Source organism: Gracilinanus agilis, chromosome 1 (genome assembly GCF_016433145.1).
Source record: "Gracilinanus agilis isolate LMUSP501 chromosome 1, AgileGrace, whole genome shotgun sequence".
In the NCBI taxonomy this organism is placed as follows: Eukaryota; Metazoa; Chordata; class Mammalia; order Didelphimorphia; family Didelphidae; genus Gracilinanus; species Gracilinanus agilis.
The window spans coordinates 496163963-496183709 of NC_058130.1; the positions used below are offsets into that span (position 1 = coordinate 496163963).

General features: G+C 32.6%; 1 protein-coding gene across 10 annotated transcripts in view; it reads left to right on the plus strand.

Annotated features, from left to right (window-relative positions):
* Positions 1 to 598: 598 nt before the first annotated feature.
* Positions 599 to 19747, plus strand: part of EYA1 (EYA transcriptional coactivator and phosphatase 1) — a 151871-nt gene continuing 132722 nt past the window's right edge. For 5 of the 10 annotated variants that reach the window (XM_044657963.1, XM_044657967.1, XM_044657968.1 and 2 more), the window contains exons 1-2: positions 599 to 642; positions 2547 to 2674. In XM_044657963.1, the coding sequence (XP_044513898.1) occupies positions 2551 to 2674 (124 nt within the window). In that variant the 5' untranslated portion in view covers positions 599 to 642; positions 2547 to 2550. Of the gene's footprint in view, positions 643 to 2546; positions 2675 to 3991; positions 4062 to 19747 lie in introns of those variants that run through there. The other 5 variants (XM_044657959.1, XM_044657960.1, XM_044657956.1 and 2 more) reach the window with 3 other exon arrangements.

Genomic DNA, 19747 nt, shown 5'->3' on the forward strand with positions numbered 1-19747 from the left:
TGTTTTTGCCATTTTGAATCAGGCTGGCAACAACTGGAGTTGCCCAGAAACTGTTCTGGTGAAGGTTAAAGGTAGTAAGTGTAGGGAAAAAAAATCAACATCATCATGAGCAACTGTCAAGACTTAAAGGGGTGGGTGGGAAGTCTATTTCAGCCAGTGATAACAGAAGATGAAAGATCTTTCGTGGATGCTAGAGGGTTAATGCCAGAACCACTCCTGTTAACCATGTTGACGGGGGGTTGAATAGCTACCTTTCCTAGGCACCCTTTCCAAGCTGCCTTCCCCAGGCTGCTTTGCATGTTGATTGGGGGAGGGGTAATCCAGTTTGCAGCTGTCATAGGCTAGTGATGAATCACTATCCCGTCATTTGGCTGCCTTCCCCCTTCCACGGGGAGGAGGATAGACCTGCAGGAGGAAACAACAGTTGAGACTTCAACTTATAGACAATATGCCTTTCAGTGCTGCAATATGTCCCCTCTTTTTCTTTCGGTTAAAGGCAGTATTGTCATCCTCAGCCATGTGCTTTGTATAATTAAGCCTGGACACTGAGGCAGAATAACGACAGCGACTTCATTTTTCTCTCTGATCACAGGTGCAAAAATCTCAAACCAGTTCAGATGTTGCTGTTTCCTCAAGTTGCAGGTAAGGGCAACGATTGATATTGGGGCTTTCTCTGAGGAGGATCCTTTAGGATCTCCATCAGTTTTTATAGACTTTTTAAAATTTCTTACCATTGATTACAGAAATTTTCATTGTCAACTTTTTTGTTTTTAACAAGCTTTCTATGCATGTAAGATATTTGTGTGTATGAAGAAATAGGATCTGAGGCTGAGCTTTGAGAAAAGCATTATGAGCCAGTAATCATTCCATCATGTTAAATATCTGGAAGGCCCCTGAAAGTAAGTATCTACTGAAATCTACGAGAATTGACTGGATTGAAAAGAATCCTAGTTGGAATTCAGCAGTGAAGGGGAATTTGATAAGTTTTAAAAGGACCAATACTTGAAAGTTTTTTAAGTTCCTATTGAAATTTCAAGAATATCTTAAGTGGCCCTGCATAATTGATTGAACTGAAATCGTTAAGCTAAAATGTAAGTTGTAGTAGCTTTGATTGAGTTGGTGAAGAGAAAAGAGTATTGACATCATCTATGTGGAGATACATATATGTGTACATATATATACATATATATGCATAATGTGTCAGCATCACATGTACCAGATGTTCCAAAGGTCTTCATGCAATTTCAAACTATTAATGTTAATTTAAGCTATTAAAACTTAAAGCTGCATGAAGTCTTTTGGGATACCTCGTATAACATATAAAATGCATGATACCATGCACATCTATTTATACATGTGTATATATTATATATTTGTTATATATACATCCTCTTGAAGAAGGGGGACTTGAGCTTTTAATTTTTCTTGTAGAAGTGCCAACTAAGTAGAAAATAAAGCAAAAAATAAACAAAGCAATGTGTAGGTGGGTCTTTTGGTAACTTAAAATAAATCCTCCCTCCCTGCCCCACTCTCCCCCTTTGGTAACAGATTACAAAATATAAACTGGCAGTTCCCTACTAGTGAACATGATTAGTGGCTTCTGTACCTTTATAGAATAATTAACTACTGAATCTAAGAACTTTCAGAGGGAATTTCACTGTTTTGATATTGTAAAATGTGAAATTATAGCATTGAAGTAGAATTGTTCTTATTTCCCTGACTAAGTGACAGCTGAGGTACTAGCGAGTGCTAAGGCAGCCTAATGCTTGTATGGATTCCCTGTATGTTGGCCTTATCCCTTTTCAATTGGGCACGCTGTATATAATCCACAAAGCAAACAAGTGAGCCGACATAATAATGTTTTAATGCTGCATTTGTTTCAAGGGAAACAGAGGAACAATTAAGTAGTTTGCCAGAGTAAACACATGCATCAGGAATATCTCATTCCCTGTCACTAGACTGTAGGCTTCAAGTGTTTTATTTGGTTTGGAGACCCATTAAATTACAATTGGGTGGTAAATTATGAGGGAGTACACAGTGCTAATTTATTGCTTCTTTGGTGCATACTCTACAACAAAATGATGGCCCTTCATATTTTGTATATACATGTGCCACTTTCCTACTGCAAAAAAAGTGTTTTTTAGTGTTTTTGTAACACGATTTAGAAATTTTTGTACCAAGATCGAATCTCTCCTTTAATAATAAAAATAGATGTATTGAGCTGTGACTCCCAGAATATTTGTTCAATTTGGAGTTCAATAAAGTAGGGATCGAATAGTGTGTGTGTGTGTGTGTGTGTGTGTGTGTGTGTGTATATATACATATATATATATATTAGAACTTGATCTCTGATGGTTATAGACTTTGATATCTCTCATTGACTGTTAATATCATAATAGGACTAGCAAAATTTAAGACAACGATTTGAATTATACAAGAAATATTTGTACAAGTTTATTTCAAAGAAGATCTCAAATAGCAACCACGTTAAAGAATTGTGTTATGAATTTAGTACATCTGTCAAATGGAAGGCTTCTTGTCTTTAGGTCTATGGAAATGCAGGATCTAACCAGCCCACATAGCCGACTAAGTGGTAGTAGTGAATCCCCCAGTGGTCAAAAGCTTGATAACGCTCATATAAATAGCAGTTCCATGACACCCAATGGCACAGAAGGTGAGTTTTTTTTTCCTTCTGGCTATTATTTGCTTTGTATTTTCATTTGTGAATATAGACTTCTTTATTCTTCCTGAAGGTTGCTATGATTTGAAATTTTATACTCCCGAATGTCATTATCAGGCTTTTCTTTTCCAGTTGTTAAAATGAGATATAAATGTAGTTTTCTATATTTCTATATATACTCAGATATTCTATATATACTCAGAATTTGCAAATAATGAACTTCCTATACTATTCTAATATGTTATTTTTCATTGATATATACTGAAAAGTATTGCTATTGATTATTTCTCCTTATATCTCATTGTTGATCATTCTCAAGAAATATCAGCCACTGGCCATTTGATTCTTTTTTTCAATTACATGAACAGTCCAAATGATAAGTTGTCTTCTTTTATACTTTGATTTAAAAGATATAACTCATTTTGGTAAAATGTGAGATTTTAAAATAATTTACAAAAATATTTTGATTCTCTATTGCTGTCCTTTCAGCCATGGACATAAAAAAACCCAAAGCACTGGTTTATAAAATCTACATTTTAAAATAATAAAGCATATTAGTACTAAAACTAAAAGGTATATCTTAATTCAAATTATGTCATATGTATATTTCTATAATTAATTATGATATTTTCTGAGTCCTGGATTTAATTCATCTTTAGAGTTACCTTTGTGGTTGCCTGTTTTATATAAAACGTACTTTGGGCAATTTTTAAACTAAAATATTTATATAGATGCATTTTTAGAAAAAAACATTAGCTATAACAACATGAATCATGAATGTGTGAGTACATAAATACAGTATTTATTTCTACTCTCACCTAATGTAAGTATCATTTGTTTGCTTACTTTTGGTCCTAGAAGAGCAGAAACACTGAGCCACTGTAATCTATAAAACTTAAAATTTCTGTACACTGGTAAATGCAGAGATTTTGTTTCCAGTAGAAGTTCAGGAAACTGTACCTCCTATAATTCATTGTAATACAAATAAGACAGTAATTTGAGGTTTACATCCTTGTATGCAATAGGAACTTTTAGTAAGATTTGAAATAATTGTTTGCATGATTTATATAAAATGATGACTTCTTAAACCATCTCTCATTGCTTGAGAAAAAAATCATTAGAAATAATGAATTTCCATCCCCAAACCTTTTTTGTTCACTTATTCTAAGAAAAATTACCTAACCTTAATTTATATGAATTATAGGAATACAAAAAAAATTAAATTTATGCAACGTATAGCACAAAGCCAAACAGCTCTCGTTTTCTTTCTTTTTTTTTTTTCTTTTTTTTCCTTTTGGCCTTTCCCTTCAGGTGACAACATGACTCTGCTCAACACTGCAGCGTGGTTTTTAAATATGAATACTCAGACCACTGCAGGTTTGTGTGACTGTGGTGAACACAAACACACAGATGTTAGCAGGCATTCACAGATAACATTCACAGACAGGGAGGTTAGGAGAAACATCACTGAGACAATGAGCAACCTCCCTGAACCTTAGGTTTTTTCAAATTCTGGAGGGTCAACGTATTGTATATACTGGATAGTGGATAAAGTGCTGGATGTGGGGATGAGAAGACAGGTTCAAAGCCTTCTTCTGACACTTTGTGTCTGTGTGAGTAGGGGTGCATTGCTTCAATTTTTAAGTCTATGATATATATATATATGTGTGTGTGTATATATATATATATATACATATATATATATATATATATGCTCAGATCTACTGACAGGGTGAGAAATTTTGAACCAACATAATTTAGGTTTCTTGTTCATTCAGTTATTCACTAATTCACTTTGCTCATAGTCTAGTTACATTTATTAATAAAAAACTTCAACCACAAGTTGAAGTGATCTTAATGAACAAATTAAGCATGAGTAATTTTAAAACTTTTATATCATTTTGCTGAAACCCAGTCTTACAAACTATCAAGCCAAATAGTTTTGACATGTGTGTGGTGGACTTTCTTGTTGGAGTGCTGCATTGTAGTGATGTGTGGTTTGCTCTTTTTCTTGCATGTGGAATAGTAGATTTCTTTAAGCATACACATTTTGCATCAGTTTGGCAGTGACTGGGAATAGGGTAGCTGTGTAAGTTTTGTATATCAAGAGGTAGTTTTTGTTTCATGAGTAATCAACACACCATAAGAATTTACCATGCCAATTCAGCCTACTGACTTGTTGGATGCTGCTCTTTAATCTAGAGGTCATAAATTCATTTCCTAAATTCTAAGGATGTGTGTGTGGGGGAAACAAAGGAAAGATACCTGCCCTAAAATGGCTATTTCAAACAAACATTTGGGCCACCAATTCTTCTCAACACATAATCTGACATGTCTTACACTGATGTAAAAATGGGACTTTGCATGTCATTACTGTTACTTTTAATATAGACTCCCAACACTTGGTTTAGTTCTCCTGCTGAGCTGTGCAATTTTAGGTCTCCACACTGCTTTGAAAGTAAAAACTTCATGTTTTAGAATATGCCAGGCCAACTTGTCCTTTATAAAATCAGAGTATGGATTATACTCTTAATGCATAAATCTATTCAGAAAACTTTGGAGAATTTGAAGTTAAGATTATTATCCAATTTTGGCTTCAAATTATTTGATTGTTATACCCATCTCTTCCATTAGATTTCCTTTGTTAATCTTGACCAACTCTAGAGGAATTAAGATTAAGAGTTGTTAGGTTATTGATGTCCAGTACTCTGTTATCTTGTCATTCTGGTATAGATATTTCCTTGTTACTTTTGCCTGTTTCCAAACAAATAGGAATGTTGTAGTTATCAGTAATGATAATGATAGCTAGCATTTATATATGAGATAGTATTCCTAAAAGCACTTAGCACAGTGCCTGGCACATAGTAGGTGCTATATAAATGTTCCTCCTCTTTACTCATCCCTCTTTAAGGTTTACATAGAGGTTTGCAAATATTATCTCATTTTTATCCTCACAACAATCCTGGAAAGTACCATATCTCTTGTGGATAATAATGACATGGAACACTGGAAAACAAAACAAGAAAACCAAATATTAAACTCTCCTTTCTAAAAACAAAAAGTCAAGAAGTTAACCTATGCCCTTAATAAAAACAAAACACTAATTCAAAGGAATGAAGAAGCCAATGATCAAAATAGTTTTATTTTTTAGAAATACAGCACAATAACTAGAAATACCCTTGAAAATTGTTTACAAAAACCCATAGGGCCAGCAGAGCCTACACATTTTTACCCTGGCTCTGCCTACATTTATTTTGTCTACCTTAATACTTTTCCATGCCTATCTTAAATTCCTTTTGCTGCTTTTCTACAAAAAAAAAACCCAACAAAGTAAAACACTAGGATTAGCCTTCAAGAATATTCATCATCACTTCATCAGAAAAACAAATAAGAGAGTATTAAGGAAAAGCAGTGTGTTATTTTGCATAGGTAGTCCCTGTTTATGGGGTCAACACATGTCTTTTATGCCCTGAGTACATAGGCCAATACCTATTTTCATGGTCAAACAAAAAGATAAATCCAGTTTATGGAACCAAAATTTCAAATACTGTGTCTTTCTTTTCTAGTCTTTTCCTATTTAGAATAGATGCTGATTTCTTTTCTAGTTTTTGATAGTCTTTTCTAGTCTTTTCCTATTTAGAATAAATGCTGATTTCTTTGAAACAATAATAATTAGTATTTATGGAGTGTCTTAAGGTCTGCAAATTAAGGCTTGCAAGAACTTTAAAAACATTGTCATTTTATTGTCAGAACAACCTTGTGAGACAAGGTTATTATTATCCCAAAATGAAGAAATTGAGGAAAACAGAGGTTATGTGACGTTCTCAAGGTCAGACAGCTCATGTCTAAGGTTGGATCTGAACTCAGATCTTCTTGACTTGCGAAATTGAAAATTTAAATCTATCCTTTTATATCCATTTTATTTCTTACACACTCCAGGTTCCACACTCTATCTGTGGAGCTACCTGACCTCCTCTATCTCATGACCCTTTACATTTTCTTATATTTCCTTTTCTCTGAGTATTACTTATTATTATGATTATCATAAACTTCATCACCATTATTTTTCTGGTTTGAGTTCTGATTGTTACAGTTAAAGTTGTAGTCAAAATGAAATAATAGATAAGGGCATTTATTAGCCATAGGAGAAAAAGGTCAATAAAAGAAAGTATAGAGCAAATTGATAGGAATGTTTTTAAACACATGTCAGACTTAATAAAAACCATTCCACAATTTAAAAAAAAATTTGCAATCAACATACATTGCAGAACTTTTAAGTGCTGTAGTTCTAGGGGTGACCCAAGGCAAAAATTATGGGGGAAGCAGTCTTTCTTTTTTTAACCTTACCTCTTTAAGTTCATCCTTACCCTACTTTTATCAATATCAAATTGAATTTCAAGCTGGGAAAGACTTTAAATTGTACAATCTCATCCTATGATAAACTGGCTCAAGATCACACAGCTAGTGAGAAGAAATTTGATTAAAACTTGGATTTCCTAACACTGCCAATGTACCACATTATTCTGTTGATGATTAGGAGAGAGGGAATAAGTGGTTTTAAAGGAGCCTTAATTATTTAATTTGAATTAGCTTAATTTGTAACCCCTCCCAGGAATATTTACATATTAAGAAAGCAGTCAAAGGGAACACTGGTAGTACAATGAGAAGAGTTTGGACTTTGGGAAATATAGGTGATAGATAAGAAAAGATAGTTTAATTTTTAAAAAAAAGAGAGCAGGATTTAAATTGAAAGGACCATGGCTCTACTCTCACCTCTTCTATGAATCATATGCAAAACCCTGAGGAAGTCACTTAATGTCTTTGACTTCAGTGAAAGTGAAGATTTTGGTCTATAGCAATTAAAGTCCTTTCTAGTTCTAATCAAAATAATCCTATAAAGACCTTCAAGTAATGTGAGCTTGAAAGAGCACCCAGACTGAATTCTTTATTCAAGACCTCTCCCCCAAATAAACAATTTTTCCAAAAGAAAATTTAGTCTATAATACATTGAATAGATAAGTTCTATGATAAGCATTTTCATAGTTTAATGATCAAAGTGTCAGTAACATTTACAAAAGTTAGTTATCCTTTAAAATATCACATAGAAGTTATATCATAGTTGATTATAATCCAAGTTGAATACACACTTTTAGAATGGCCAATGTGATCACTTTAAACATGAACATATTAAATAAAATACCAATGCATTGATAGTTAAGATAGTATTACCTGAGTTTAGAGATGGATGTCAGATAACAGAGTTTCCCCAAGTTTTAAAAACATGAAATGAGGATAAAAATTCAGAATGACAAAAAAATTTAAAACAACCCAAATAGTTTAATGGGAATTAGACTTCATTTAAAGTGGAATTTATTTCCTAAATGTGTTATGAATTTTGTTATTACCATGTACAATAATAAATTATTAAATGTAAAAAATTAAAAATAGAGAAATTAATAGAAAGTTAAGTAATTAGCTTTTATTATATTTTGATAGACAAAGTTAACTTTCCATTAACAGATCTAGGTGTATCATTGTAAAATTTTGTGGGTCCCTTGTAAGAAGACTTCTCAAAATTTAAGAGTATGTTCTCAAAAAGTATGCTTCAGGGAGTAAGCTAGGTGATACAGTTGATAGGGTACTACTACTCTTGGAGTCAGGAAGACCTGAGTTTAAATCCTGTCTTGGACTATTATTAGGTGACACTGAACAAGTCATTTAACTTCTGCCAGCTTCAGTTTCCTTATCTGTAAAATATAGATATATATTATTATATTATTATGTTATAAATATATATATTATGTTATAAATATTATGTTATAAATAACACATATCCCAGGGTTGTTGTGAGGATCAAACAATATGACATATAATCAAGTTTTTTTTAACCTGTAAAGGCTATGAAATATTAACCATGGATGACTCAATTAAAAAAAAAAATTACAGGGAAGTGCTTTAAGATGCTCTCAGAGCTGTCCAAAACTATGGAGAAACAAATATAAAAAGCCAAGACAGTCCTTCCCCTGAAGGAGCTTAAATTCTAGTGGGAGAAATTCAAGGAGTTTAAATTCTACTGCAGGAGATGATATATGAAGAGAAATGGTGTCTTTTCTTATCCTTTGGTCCAAATAGTTATAAGGATAGTGAATGCGGTCATAGGAGAATAAGTTGTCACTAACCATCCAGGAACAATGGCAGTTATCTTAATCATGGTTCATAGTTCCAAAGTTGGAGGAGAATGAGAGGAATGATGTGTAAAGGTTATCTGTCAGGGGCAATACAGCTGTCAAGGCTGTGAAAGATGGCTGGAGAGTTGGAAGCGAAGGAATTTTAAGTTAGATGAATAACTGGGGTCAAGACAGACAACATTTCTTAAGTTTGGTTATATTCTCAAACATGCTTTTGACAGAGATTCTACATACTTTTGTTATTGCTGTTATTTGTTTCAAGATGTGAGAAATAATTTCTGGAATAAAATATTAAAGGATTTAGTGATGATAAGACTTTTATTTACTTAACCATTGCAACAACTTGACATGGTAGAAAGAAATAGGGAATCAGAACCAGGAAATCTCTTCTACTAGCAGGCTGTGATTTCTATCACAACTTTCCTAGGCTGTTTTCATCTACACACTGATATTTCTGAAGTCCTCTCTCATTTGAGAATTTTATTTTTATTCTAAATTCAGAGTCAGGAAACCAATGGTTTTTTTAGTTCTCTGGTTGTCATTCATTACTTTGTGGGGTGTGATTTCTAAGTTTTTGTTTTTGTTTTTGTTTTTGTTTTTTTAGGAGTGGAGATATTTACCGTAAACTTCTCCATATTAAATTTTATCTATTTTTCCTTATCGACATTAAGCCAAATCCAAGAAAATCTTTTTTAATATATCAATTGACTGACCTCCTTATCCCAGAGAAGCAAAATTAGATACAACTAGAGACTTGATTTGTTTCACTAGAGTTTGGGAATTTCTGATGGTAATTTGGGGAGCAAAACTGAGTTGGTACTTCATATTTATGATATTCTAATGCAGCTAAAACCTTGAATTAAATGGTTGAATTTTAGGCATTTTGAAATGAAATTTAGATGTATTGCATGTATAAGGAATAATAAGATAATTGAATTTTCATGACTTATTTTTCTTTAGTTTTGAATAATGAAACATTTAAGATCCACTTTAATTAAACTTTTAAATATTTTTTGTTTTTAACATCATTTGACATAGATTGCTAACAATTTCCATGTATTTGTTGCTTTTCATATGGTATTTTATTAAAATAAAAATAATTACATCTACTTGAAACACTTGACATGCTTTCTTGTTTGGATATGGCCATAAAAATAAGTAATTAAATAAATTGTCATATACAGATTTCTACACATTGGAGTAATTTTTTAAAGGATATGATGTCTAAAATGTTTGTGATTAAATATCTAGAAGAAAAATTGCTCACTGCCATTATTGTTCATTTATTTCATCATTGTAAGTTCTAGTTTTCTTAGATGTAGGGTAGAACATTTCTAATTTGCAACATATTAACATAATTGCTTTCCATCCTTTTACTGGCCAAAAGGAATTTTTTACATTCAAAAAAATAAAAGGAAGCCAAAAAAATCTGTTTGGTTTGTGTATATTTTGTGATTTAACATTCTTACTGTTGAAAGAAGAATTGAAACTATTATTATCATCCGCCACTACTTTTTCCAATGCTATTTATATCAAAATCATTGAAAATGAACTATAGCCTTTGGTGGTATAGAATATAATTCTATGCCATAAGGCAAAATTTTATCGCACCCAATCCAGTGGCCTCTAGTGACCTAAAGGAGCCTCATTTTAAGGCAATTTTATCTAGGAGTCAGTTTCATTTTTGAGACCAAAAATACAGTTTATAGTGAGGGTCCTTGGTTCTCCTGGACTTGTGTTTTCATACAGAGTTTAAAATATATCAGATGTGTAAAGTGACCTTTTCTCTTACTAGTGTTCAAAGCTTAAAAAGCCCACTAGCCATTTTCCTGTGCTTAACCTGGTAAGAGAAAATGTGAATGTCACATTTTGAGCTGATTCTTATTTCCATTGTAAAAGTATTATTTCTCACTTTGTTGAATTTATGGTTTCATCAATGTGGGCACTTCCACATCCAATAGAAACATGGTCCATCCCCATTCCCTACTAAGATTTTTCATACTGTTTAATTCTTATTTGTATAGTCATATCAATTCTTTAGAGAGGATGCTGTCACTAGCACAAAGGAGATCTTCCTTTTATCCTTTTAATGTCTTAAGGATTCAGAGGTACCATTTGGGCTAGATATCTGTTGTCCTTCTTTCACTATATGTGATCAAACTACCAATATAATATTTATGGAAAGGAGGGAGGAAAGGATATTTGTCATTTGGGATAGAGTAATAATACTGTGCTATCATTTCGATATTTGGAAAGATGTTTTATTTCATCAGTTGTCATTCATTATAGACTTTATGAACATTTATATTTCAGTTATAAGCATTTGGGATCCAAAGACCAAAATAATATACTCCCTACACCCAATGATTTTCAAGTCAATTGGATATATATTTAAATGTAAAATAATTTGAAGAGGGGATTCTAGTAACTGAGTAAATCAGGACAGGCAAGAAGTAGCCCATAAACTGAGGTTTAAGGGAAATTAAGAGCTCTGTACTGTATCAGTCAGAGGGAATAGCAAGTGCCTTCTTGGCTTAGAATCAATCTGGCATTACAAGACATAGAGGCCAAAGTTGGAATGTTATGGGGTGCAGTCCTTGACCAGTTTGTATGGAATGTAGAGAATATCAGATAGAAAAACACAATAAGTCTAGAAAAGTAGATTGGAGCCAGATAATAAAGTGCTCTAACTGGCAAGTGGAAGAGAGGATTTTTTTTCTCATATAAGTAATTTGGTGCCAATAGTGCTTCTGATGTGGGGAATAGATTGGAGTGTTTTGAGATCGGAAGACCTATTAGAAAGCTATTGGAGTAAATTAAAGAAGAGGTGGCAAGATCTTAACTCAGATGGGGATCATGTGAATTGAGAGAAGACAGATTTGAAAGAATTTGTGGAAGCAACTGAATACATTTGAGAGGCAAAGGAGATTAAGAAATTGAGGATGGCTCTAACATTGGAAATCTGGTTGACTGGAAATACTGCTATTCCTTTAACAAACATAAGAAAGTTAGGAAAAGAGGTGAGTTTGGGGACAAATAGAGTGATTCCTGTTTTTGGCATGATTAAATTTTAAAATGCTTATGAGATATCTAGTTGAAAATGACCAATAGGCAGTTATACCTACAGGTCTAGAATTTGGAAAAGCAGCTAGCCTTGCTTGCATGCAGCTTTTTATATAAATGTTGCATATATTACATTATATTACATATTTTTGTGCATTCATATATGTGTATCCTGTTCTAGCTGCTATGGGTTTGTATATGCATATATATAAGGATATATATTTATAGATGTGAGCTTAAACATATATATTTAGTTTAATTTAAATATATATGCACATATATATATATATGTAGATAGAGTCTCTGGAGGATAGCAAAAATGAAGAATTTAGTTGTGAAGTCTGTGGGCAGACATTTGGTGGAGCCTTTGAGGTTGAGATCCACATGAAAAAAACATAGGGACTCTTTCATTTACTGGTGTAGTATATGTGGAAGAAAGCTCAAAGAACCACAGTTCCTTAAAAAAGAAGGATACACACTGCAAACTTGCATCTAGAAACAAACTACAACAGGGCTTACATAATCCAATCACACTAAATGAAATTGTACAGGAGCAAGGACCTGAAATGGACATATTGCCTTACAAAATTTACATCATTTGTGGCTTCCTATATCCAAAGAAAGAAAACATAATTGAAAAAATGTATCTGTACATATTGATATCATCTTCCATGTTTTATTCTCTTTCTCTAGTCAAAAATATGTATTGATATAGATATAGGATATGTAGGGATGTAGTGACATAGAGCGGATAGTAGAATCTATCGGAGCTGACAAAATTATTGAAGGAGAATAAAGAAAGAAAAAGGGAGTCCATGACATAATCTAGGGGTACACCGACATATACTGGGTAGGACATGAAACCATGATCCAGAAGAGACAACTGAAGAGGAACCGCATGACAAATAGGAAAAGAAATTGAAAACAATCATAACCAAGAGGAGACAAGCAACATTGTTAAATGCTTCAGAGAGGTAAAGAGTGAGGAATATTGAGAAGAGGCCATGAAATTCATCATTTAGAAATTATTGATAAACTTGGAGAGCAGTTTCAAATGAATGTTGAGATCAAAGCCAGATTACAAGGAATGGGAGAAGTAAGGGAAAGCAGAGAAAGAGGGAACAAGGGGAAGATACTTTGCCCACCATTATGAGTTAAACAATAACAAGGAGAAGAGGTATAGAATGGGATATTGAGTGTATGGTAGGGTAAAGTGTTTTTTTAATAAATGGGAGGGAAATTGAACTTGTTTGTAGAAAATAGGAAAGATGCCAAAAGATAGAAACAAATTTAAAATTAAAAAGGTAATAAAAATTATTTCAAGGATAAATTTCTAGGATAGGCAGGAGGAAATGGGATCAAAGACACAAGTAGAGAGGCTGGCCTTGATAAGAATAGAAAAACTTAGAGAGAAAGCATATTTGGACATTTGGTGGCAGAAAGGATATTCAATATATGTTGTGAAAAGAATTGGGAGAGCTGGTAATTTGTAGATTTTTTTTTTTATCAAAGACTAGAGGAAGGGAGTAGAATATGAAGGATAATATCAAGTATTTTTAGGATAATGGTATAGAGGAGAGGAAGCTACTGACAAAGAATCACAATTTTTGAGATTGCATACTTCCTCAGATTATGAGAATAACTCATACTTCTTTAGGCAATTTTGCTGAATTGGTGTTGCCAAAAATAATCATCACCTGGAGGGCAACTTTCTTGATGAATTTACAGCTAGAGTGGTTTTCAGAAGACAGACATGTTGGTGAATAGAAAATTTTAGTACTTTCAGCACTTTAATTGGTACGGTCACATGTTGAGTAATTGAACTATAGTAGAAGCATTGGGTATTAAGGAGGAAATTTTGGTAACAACCACTCTGGAAAACTTTCAATCTCAGAAAATATTTCAGTTCAACTGGCAAATCTCTTCAAAATTTCCCTTTTGAGTTTGCCTTCAGTGATTTTGTGAAGTGCACTAAGACATGAGATTTAATAAGCTAGTCAAGAATATCCCAGAATATGCAAGTTTTCCTCCAGTGGTCATAGATGACACAAACATGTTTCTGGTGATACAGTATTCTGCCTAGGAGAGACCAGCATAATGGCTTTTGAATCTTTGAAAATAGTTAATATTTTTAATAGATCAAGAATGTTTAGATGACAGAATTATGAACATTTATTTATTATGCACTAATATCTTATCAGTGCTAATTCATAAAAGTAATAATTTTTAAAATGTAAAATGATTTTATGGTTTTCTATACAAAACTATAATAACTCATCATAAGACTCTAAAGGAATTTTTCCTAAATCCTTTAAAGCAACTATTCACTTATGAGCCTATGCTCCATTTAGTTCAAATTGAATTTAGCAAATTATGCTCATAAACTTTGTCCATATTAATAGCTGAACATTTGATATATATTGGTAGACTTCTTTTCCATACCACAAACTAGAATATGTTAGCAATAATATTTCCTTTGTAACAATTAAGTAAAAACATTTAGGATATAGAATACAGCAGAAGAACACAGAATGCACTAGTTTAGAAGTGAGGGGAGAAAAGTTGGAGAAAAGCATTATAAGACTAGAAAAACTTAGAGAGAAAGCATATTTGGACATTTGGTGGCAGAAAGGATATTCAGTATATGTTGTGAAAAGAATTGGGAAAGCTGGTAATTTGTAGATTTTTTTTTCTATGATAAAATAGAATCTCCCATTGACCTAAGAATAGGACTTGAGGATGATATAACTTTGATATTTCAATAGCTATGTGGTCTCATCAGTGTGGGTTCTCCCTTCAGCTCTACACATTACAATCCATCCATACCTTTTATAAAATAGATTTATTGATATTTTAATATCACTTATATAAATAGAGAATATATAAATTATATAGCCAACATAATTCCCCTCTGTTCTTTCCCACTCCTAGAAATCCTTCCTTGTTACCATTTTTTAAAATAAAGAGAAATAAAATTAAAAAAAATCAGCAAAATGTTTCAACACATCAAAAAAAATCTGATATTTTATTTAAAACTTTTCCATACCCATCTCTCTACAAGGGAATTATGGAGAGGGGAAAAGGTATCTTCTTATAGAAATTCATTGGGACCAGGCTTATTCTCTTTATAATTTCATGACATTCAATTTTGATTATTAGTAGTGTTTATTCTATTTTCATTATTGTAGTCATTGTGAATTTTGTTTGATCAGCTCTGCTTACTTCACCTTGTGTTAGTTCTTATAAGTTATTTCATGCTTCTCTATAATTATTATTGCCTATGGCATAGTTAAAATTTATTATGTTCATGAACCATTTATCTCTAGCCATTTTCCAGTCAATGGATATCTATTTTATTTTGAGTTCTTTGCCACTCCAGTTATTTTGTTACATATGGATTCTTTCTTTTCTACTTTTATCTTTTCTTTTCTCAGGGTATGTGTTTTGTAGTAGACTGTGTCAAAAACATGGCCATTTTAGCTTTTTGTTTGAATAATTCCAAATTGCTTTTCAGAACAGCTATACTAACCCACAGCTCCTCCAATATTGAATACCTTTATTTTTTGTCATCTTCCATCCACACCATATGAATCCTTATCTTCCTACCCTCCAACAAATGCTCAACTAGTGGTCCACTCAATAGTGTAGGTACCTTGCTCTAGACCTATTGACATCATGTGAATTGTTTGGATCTACTTTTCTATTTATTACTAACCCTTAATACATTGTTTCAGTTACATTTAGCAAGCACTTATTAAGTGCTAAATATATGCTAGGTACCTCTTTGATGATATGTTTATTGTTGCTTTTAGTGCTCAGTTCTCCATTGGCAATATACCATAGCCTATTTATTCCCGCCATGCTTCTCTTTAAAAGAAACATCTGGAAATTTTGTTCTGTGATAGAATAGGCAAGTAAAAATGTCCTTCTATGAATGCTGGCCTCCTTTGTTCAGCTGAAAACTCCTTGAGGACTGGGACCAAGTCTTCTTCTGTTGTAATTCTTGTATAGTATCAGATACACAAAAAAAGTATTTTAATGTTTTTACTGGATTATGAACTAATTGATTATTTTTCTAGTGTGCTTATTTGTGAGTTCATGTAGGTAGATGAAAATGAGCATATGGTATGTATGATTTTTTAAAAAATTTATTAATATTTATTTTTTAGAAAAGTTAACATGGTTACATAATTCATGCTCTTACTTTCCCCTTCACCCCCCGAGCTCCTCCCCACTGCCCCCATGGCTGATGCACATTTCCACTGGTTTTAATGATCAAGACCTATTTCCAAATTGTTGATAGTTGCATTGGTATGGTAGTTTCGAGTCTACATCCCCAATCATGTCCACCTCAGCCCATGTGTTCAAGCAGTTGTCTTTCTTCTGTTTCCACTCCTGTAGTTCTTCCTCTGAATGTGGGTAGCGTTCTTTTCCATAAATCCCTCAGAATTGTCCTGGGTCATTGCATTGCTGCTAGTACAGACATCCATTACATTCTATTTTACCACAGTGTATCAGTCTCTGTGTATAATGTTCTTCTGGCTCTGCTCCTTTTGCTCTGCATCAATTCCCGGAGGTCTTTCCAGTTCACATGGAATTCCTCCAGTTTATTATTCCTTTGAGCACAATAGTATTCCAGGTATGTATGATTTTTGTGAGTAGAATATGTATACATTTTGAAGGCTAACGAATCATTTTCTTAAATTATATGATTGAGGATCTAAGTCATGGATAGATTATCTATAATAAGTTTTCATTGATTTCATGGGATTTAGAAATATATCTTAAATATCATTACGTCTCTCACAATGCCAGGCATAGGCCTTTGAGTATAGTAGGAACTAAATAAATGGTTTTGAATGAATATATCACTGACTGGCCAGTTGGATGAATGACCAAATGACTATAAAAGATGCATTGATGCATCATAGTGTTTCAAAAGAGTATAATACTCAAAGACTTGATTATTTTTGTGTACTATTGTTGTTTTAACTCTGCTTTCTGTTTTAGAACCAATATTAAGTATATCCATTTTAAGACAGAAGAGTGATAAGGGGTGGGTAATCAGGGTTAAATGACTTGCCCAGGGTCTCATATCTAGGAAGAGTCTGAGGCCAAGTTTGAAACTAGATACCTGAATCCTTTTTTTTTCCTTTTCTATCTTTTTTTTTTTTTTGCTGCTCTATAAATGAACTATAAGGAGATAAAACCCTACTCAATGCTTTCTTTCATTTAGTTATGCATGCTTTTTCCTATTATCCTTTAATAACTTCTCTAAACCATCACAAATTAAGAAATTATTTTATTTTCACACGAATTGAAATAATTCGTATGTATTTATCTCATCAGCTGGTTTGGTTGCCTTATCAGAGTATTAATTCTTATTAATTCAACTAAAACCTACAGATTTTTTACAAAGACTTTTCTGTGTTCATAAAGTATGTTTGTTGAATGAATTATGAACTAATTGATTAACTATATAATGGATGCATTTCCTAATGGATGCATTTCATATACATGTTTCCCCTTCCTATCTTTATGAAGTTTACTTTTTTACCCCAAAAAATGTACATTTATTTCTATGTATTTTCTTATTATTACAATTGACCCATAGTTTTATAATTTTTCCATATTTCAACTCTGTCATGACTCTGTCATTCAATATGTTTTTGCTACTTCTCACCAGAGAATTTTATAGGCATTATTTTAATAGTTTCATCCAGGTCACTGATATAGTTGAATATTACGTGGTAAAGGATGAATCCGTTGGAACCTCAATTTTATGTCAATTACTGTTTATCTAATTATTTTAAAATACCATTAGGTCTTTCATTTTTGGATGGTTAGTATTTTTTTGTGGAACCTTCTGCCTCACCATTTTCCTGTTCTTCTATTAATGCATATTAAAGTGATCTAGAAGTTGTCACATACTGTCTGATCAATAGTGTTGAATTGCTGTTTTAGAATATTTAATACACAAGTATAAGAAAAGTTTCTGGAAAAGAAATTAAAAGTTCTTACAATGGAAATAGTTTTGTCCTTGTTTCATATCATTGGGTATTTTTTTTGGCAATCTGATTATTTTTTGTAGAGTTCTATGATAAATCTTTCCTTTCTTCTTGGCTATAGTGCTAGAAATGATGCTAAATTTGAGGCAGTGCTATGGCTTGAGATTTGTGGACTCTTTAGTGGTTTCTTAATATGGGTAGCCACTGAACTTTTTTCTCCTGAGGATATTCACCACTAATCCCCATTTTAAAATCTAAAATATAGTTATAAAGCTGCTTAAATCTTTTCCATCCTAAATTGAGCCAACTGAATCAATAGAAAGTCTATAAATGAGAATTTTCCATTTTGTGCATATTTTATAGATTCCTAATGTTATTTTAATATAAATGAAGTATGTGTTTTTTTTATAATAGAAGATCCTTGAGGAAGCCATTTTTTTTGTTGATAGTTACTTTGGATGATGGTAGATAGAAATCTCATTAAGGTATAATGGAAGTAGTCTTTCCAAATTTATTGCCATATGTCTTTTAGAATCCTATTTAAACATTCAAGCTGGAGATTGTAAATTACTTAGAAGATTCTAGTACTGAACCTATTCAAGGAGGACAACTCTGGCAATACAAAGAAAAGAAAAAAATAGTCTCCACCTTTAAGGAGCTTGAATTATCCTGTGAAGATAATATAAGCAAATAAATTTATATTTGTGATAAATTGAGGAAGAGAGAAACATCTAAGAGAATTAAAAAAAAAACTTCCAGTGCATAATAGACCTGGAGTTAGTGACTTAACATGTGAAAGTAAAGAATAAGTGAGTATATTTCAAGCAGGGGGAGATTATCCAACTTTCTTACTTTATAGATAAGGAAACTGAGATTATAGAGAATTAATTTGCTTTGCCTAAGACACAGTTGGGATTCTATGCAAGGTCTTCTAATTCTATATCTAGTATCTTGTCCACTGTAAACCACTTTAATATTTTACCAGTATACTAGTATTATATCAAGCTCAAACACTTGGGACTCAAAACATAATTTCCAATTGAAACATTACAAAATGGTGATTTTGGGGGTCAGCTAAGTGCCTCAGTGGTTTGAAAACCAGGCTTAGAGCTAGAAGGTCCTAAGTTCAAATCTGGCCTCGGACACTTCCTGGGGCAAGTCACTTAACCCCTATTTCCTAGCCTTTACCACCCTTCTGCCTTGGAATCAATACACAGTTGATTATAAGACAGAAAGTAAGTATTTTTAAAAAAATAAAATAAAATGGTGATTTGGGTTTTGGGTTGTTTCACATTTTCTTTACCTAAAATTTACCTGAATTAATGTTTCCATGTAATTCAATTAAGTCTATATTATATAAAGAGCATTTTTCTAAGAATTAGATAAATTTTAGGAGTGGTGTGAGGATAGGACATAGTTCCTGACTACAAGATGCTCACTAATAATAGGATTCAATTAAGCAAATATGCATTAAATACTTAATATGTGCAAAGTATACTGGTAGGCTATAGGTGTAGAAGATGACAAACAACGTATAGCCTGCCCAATGGAGTTTACAATTTGTTGTGGATTTTTTTTCCAGAAGTGAAAGACAAGGAGGTCAGATGCTGTTCTAATGGTCCATTTCAGATCTGTCCTGGATTAGAGTAGTGGGATGATTATTGCTTAGTTGTTCAATTGCGTCCTATTCTTTGTGAATCTGTTTTCATGGAGTTTAGTTGGCAAAGATATTGGAGTGGTTTGTCATTTCCTGGATTAGGGCAAAGAGAGGTTAAGTGACTTGCCCAGAGTTACACAATTGGGAAGTG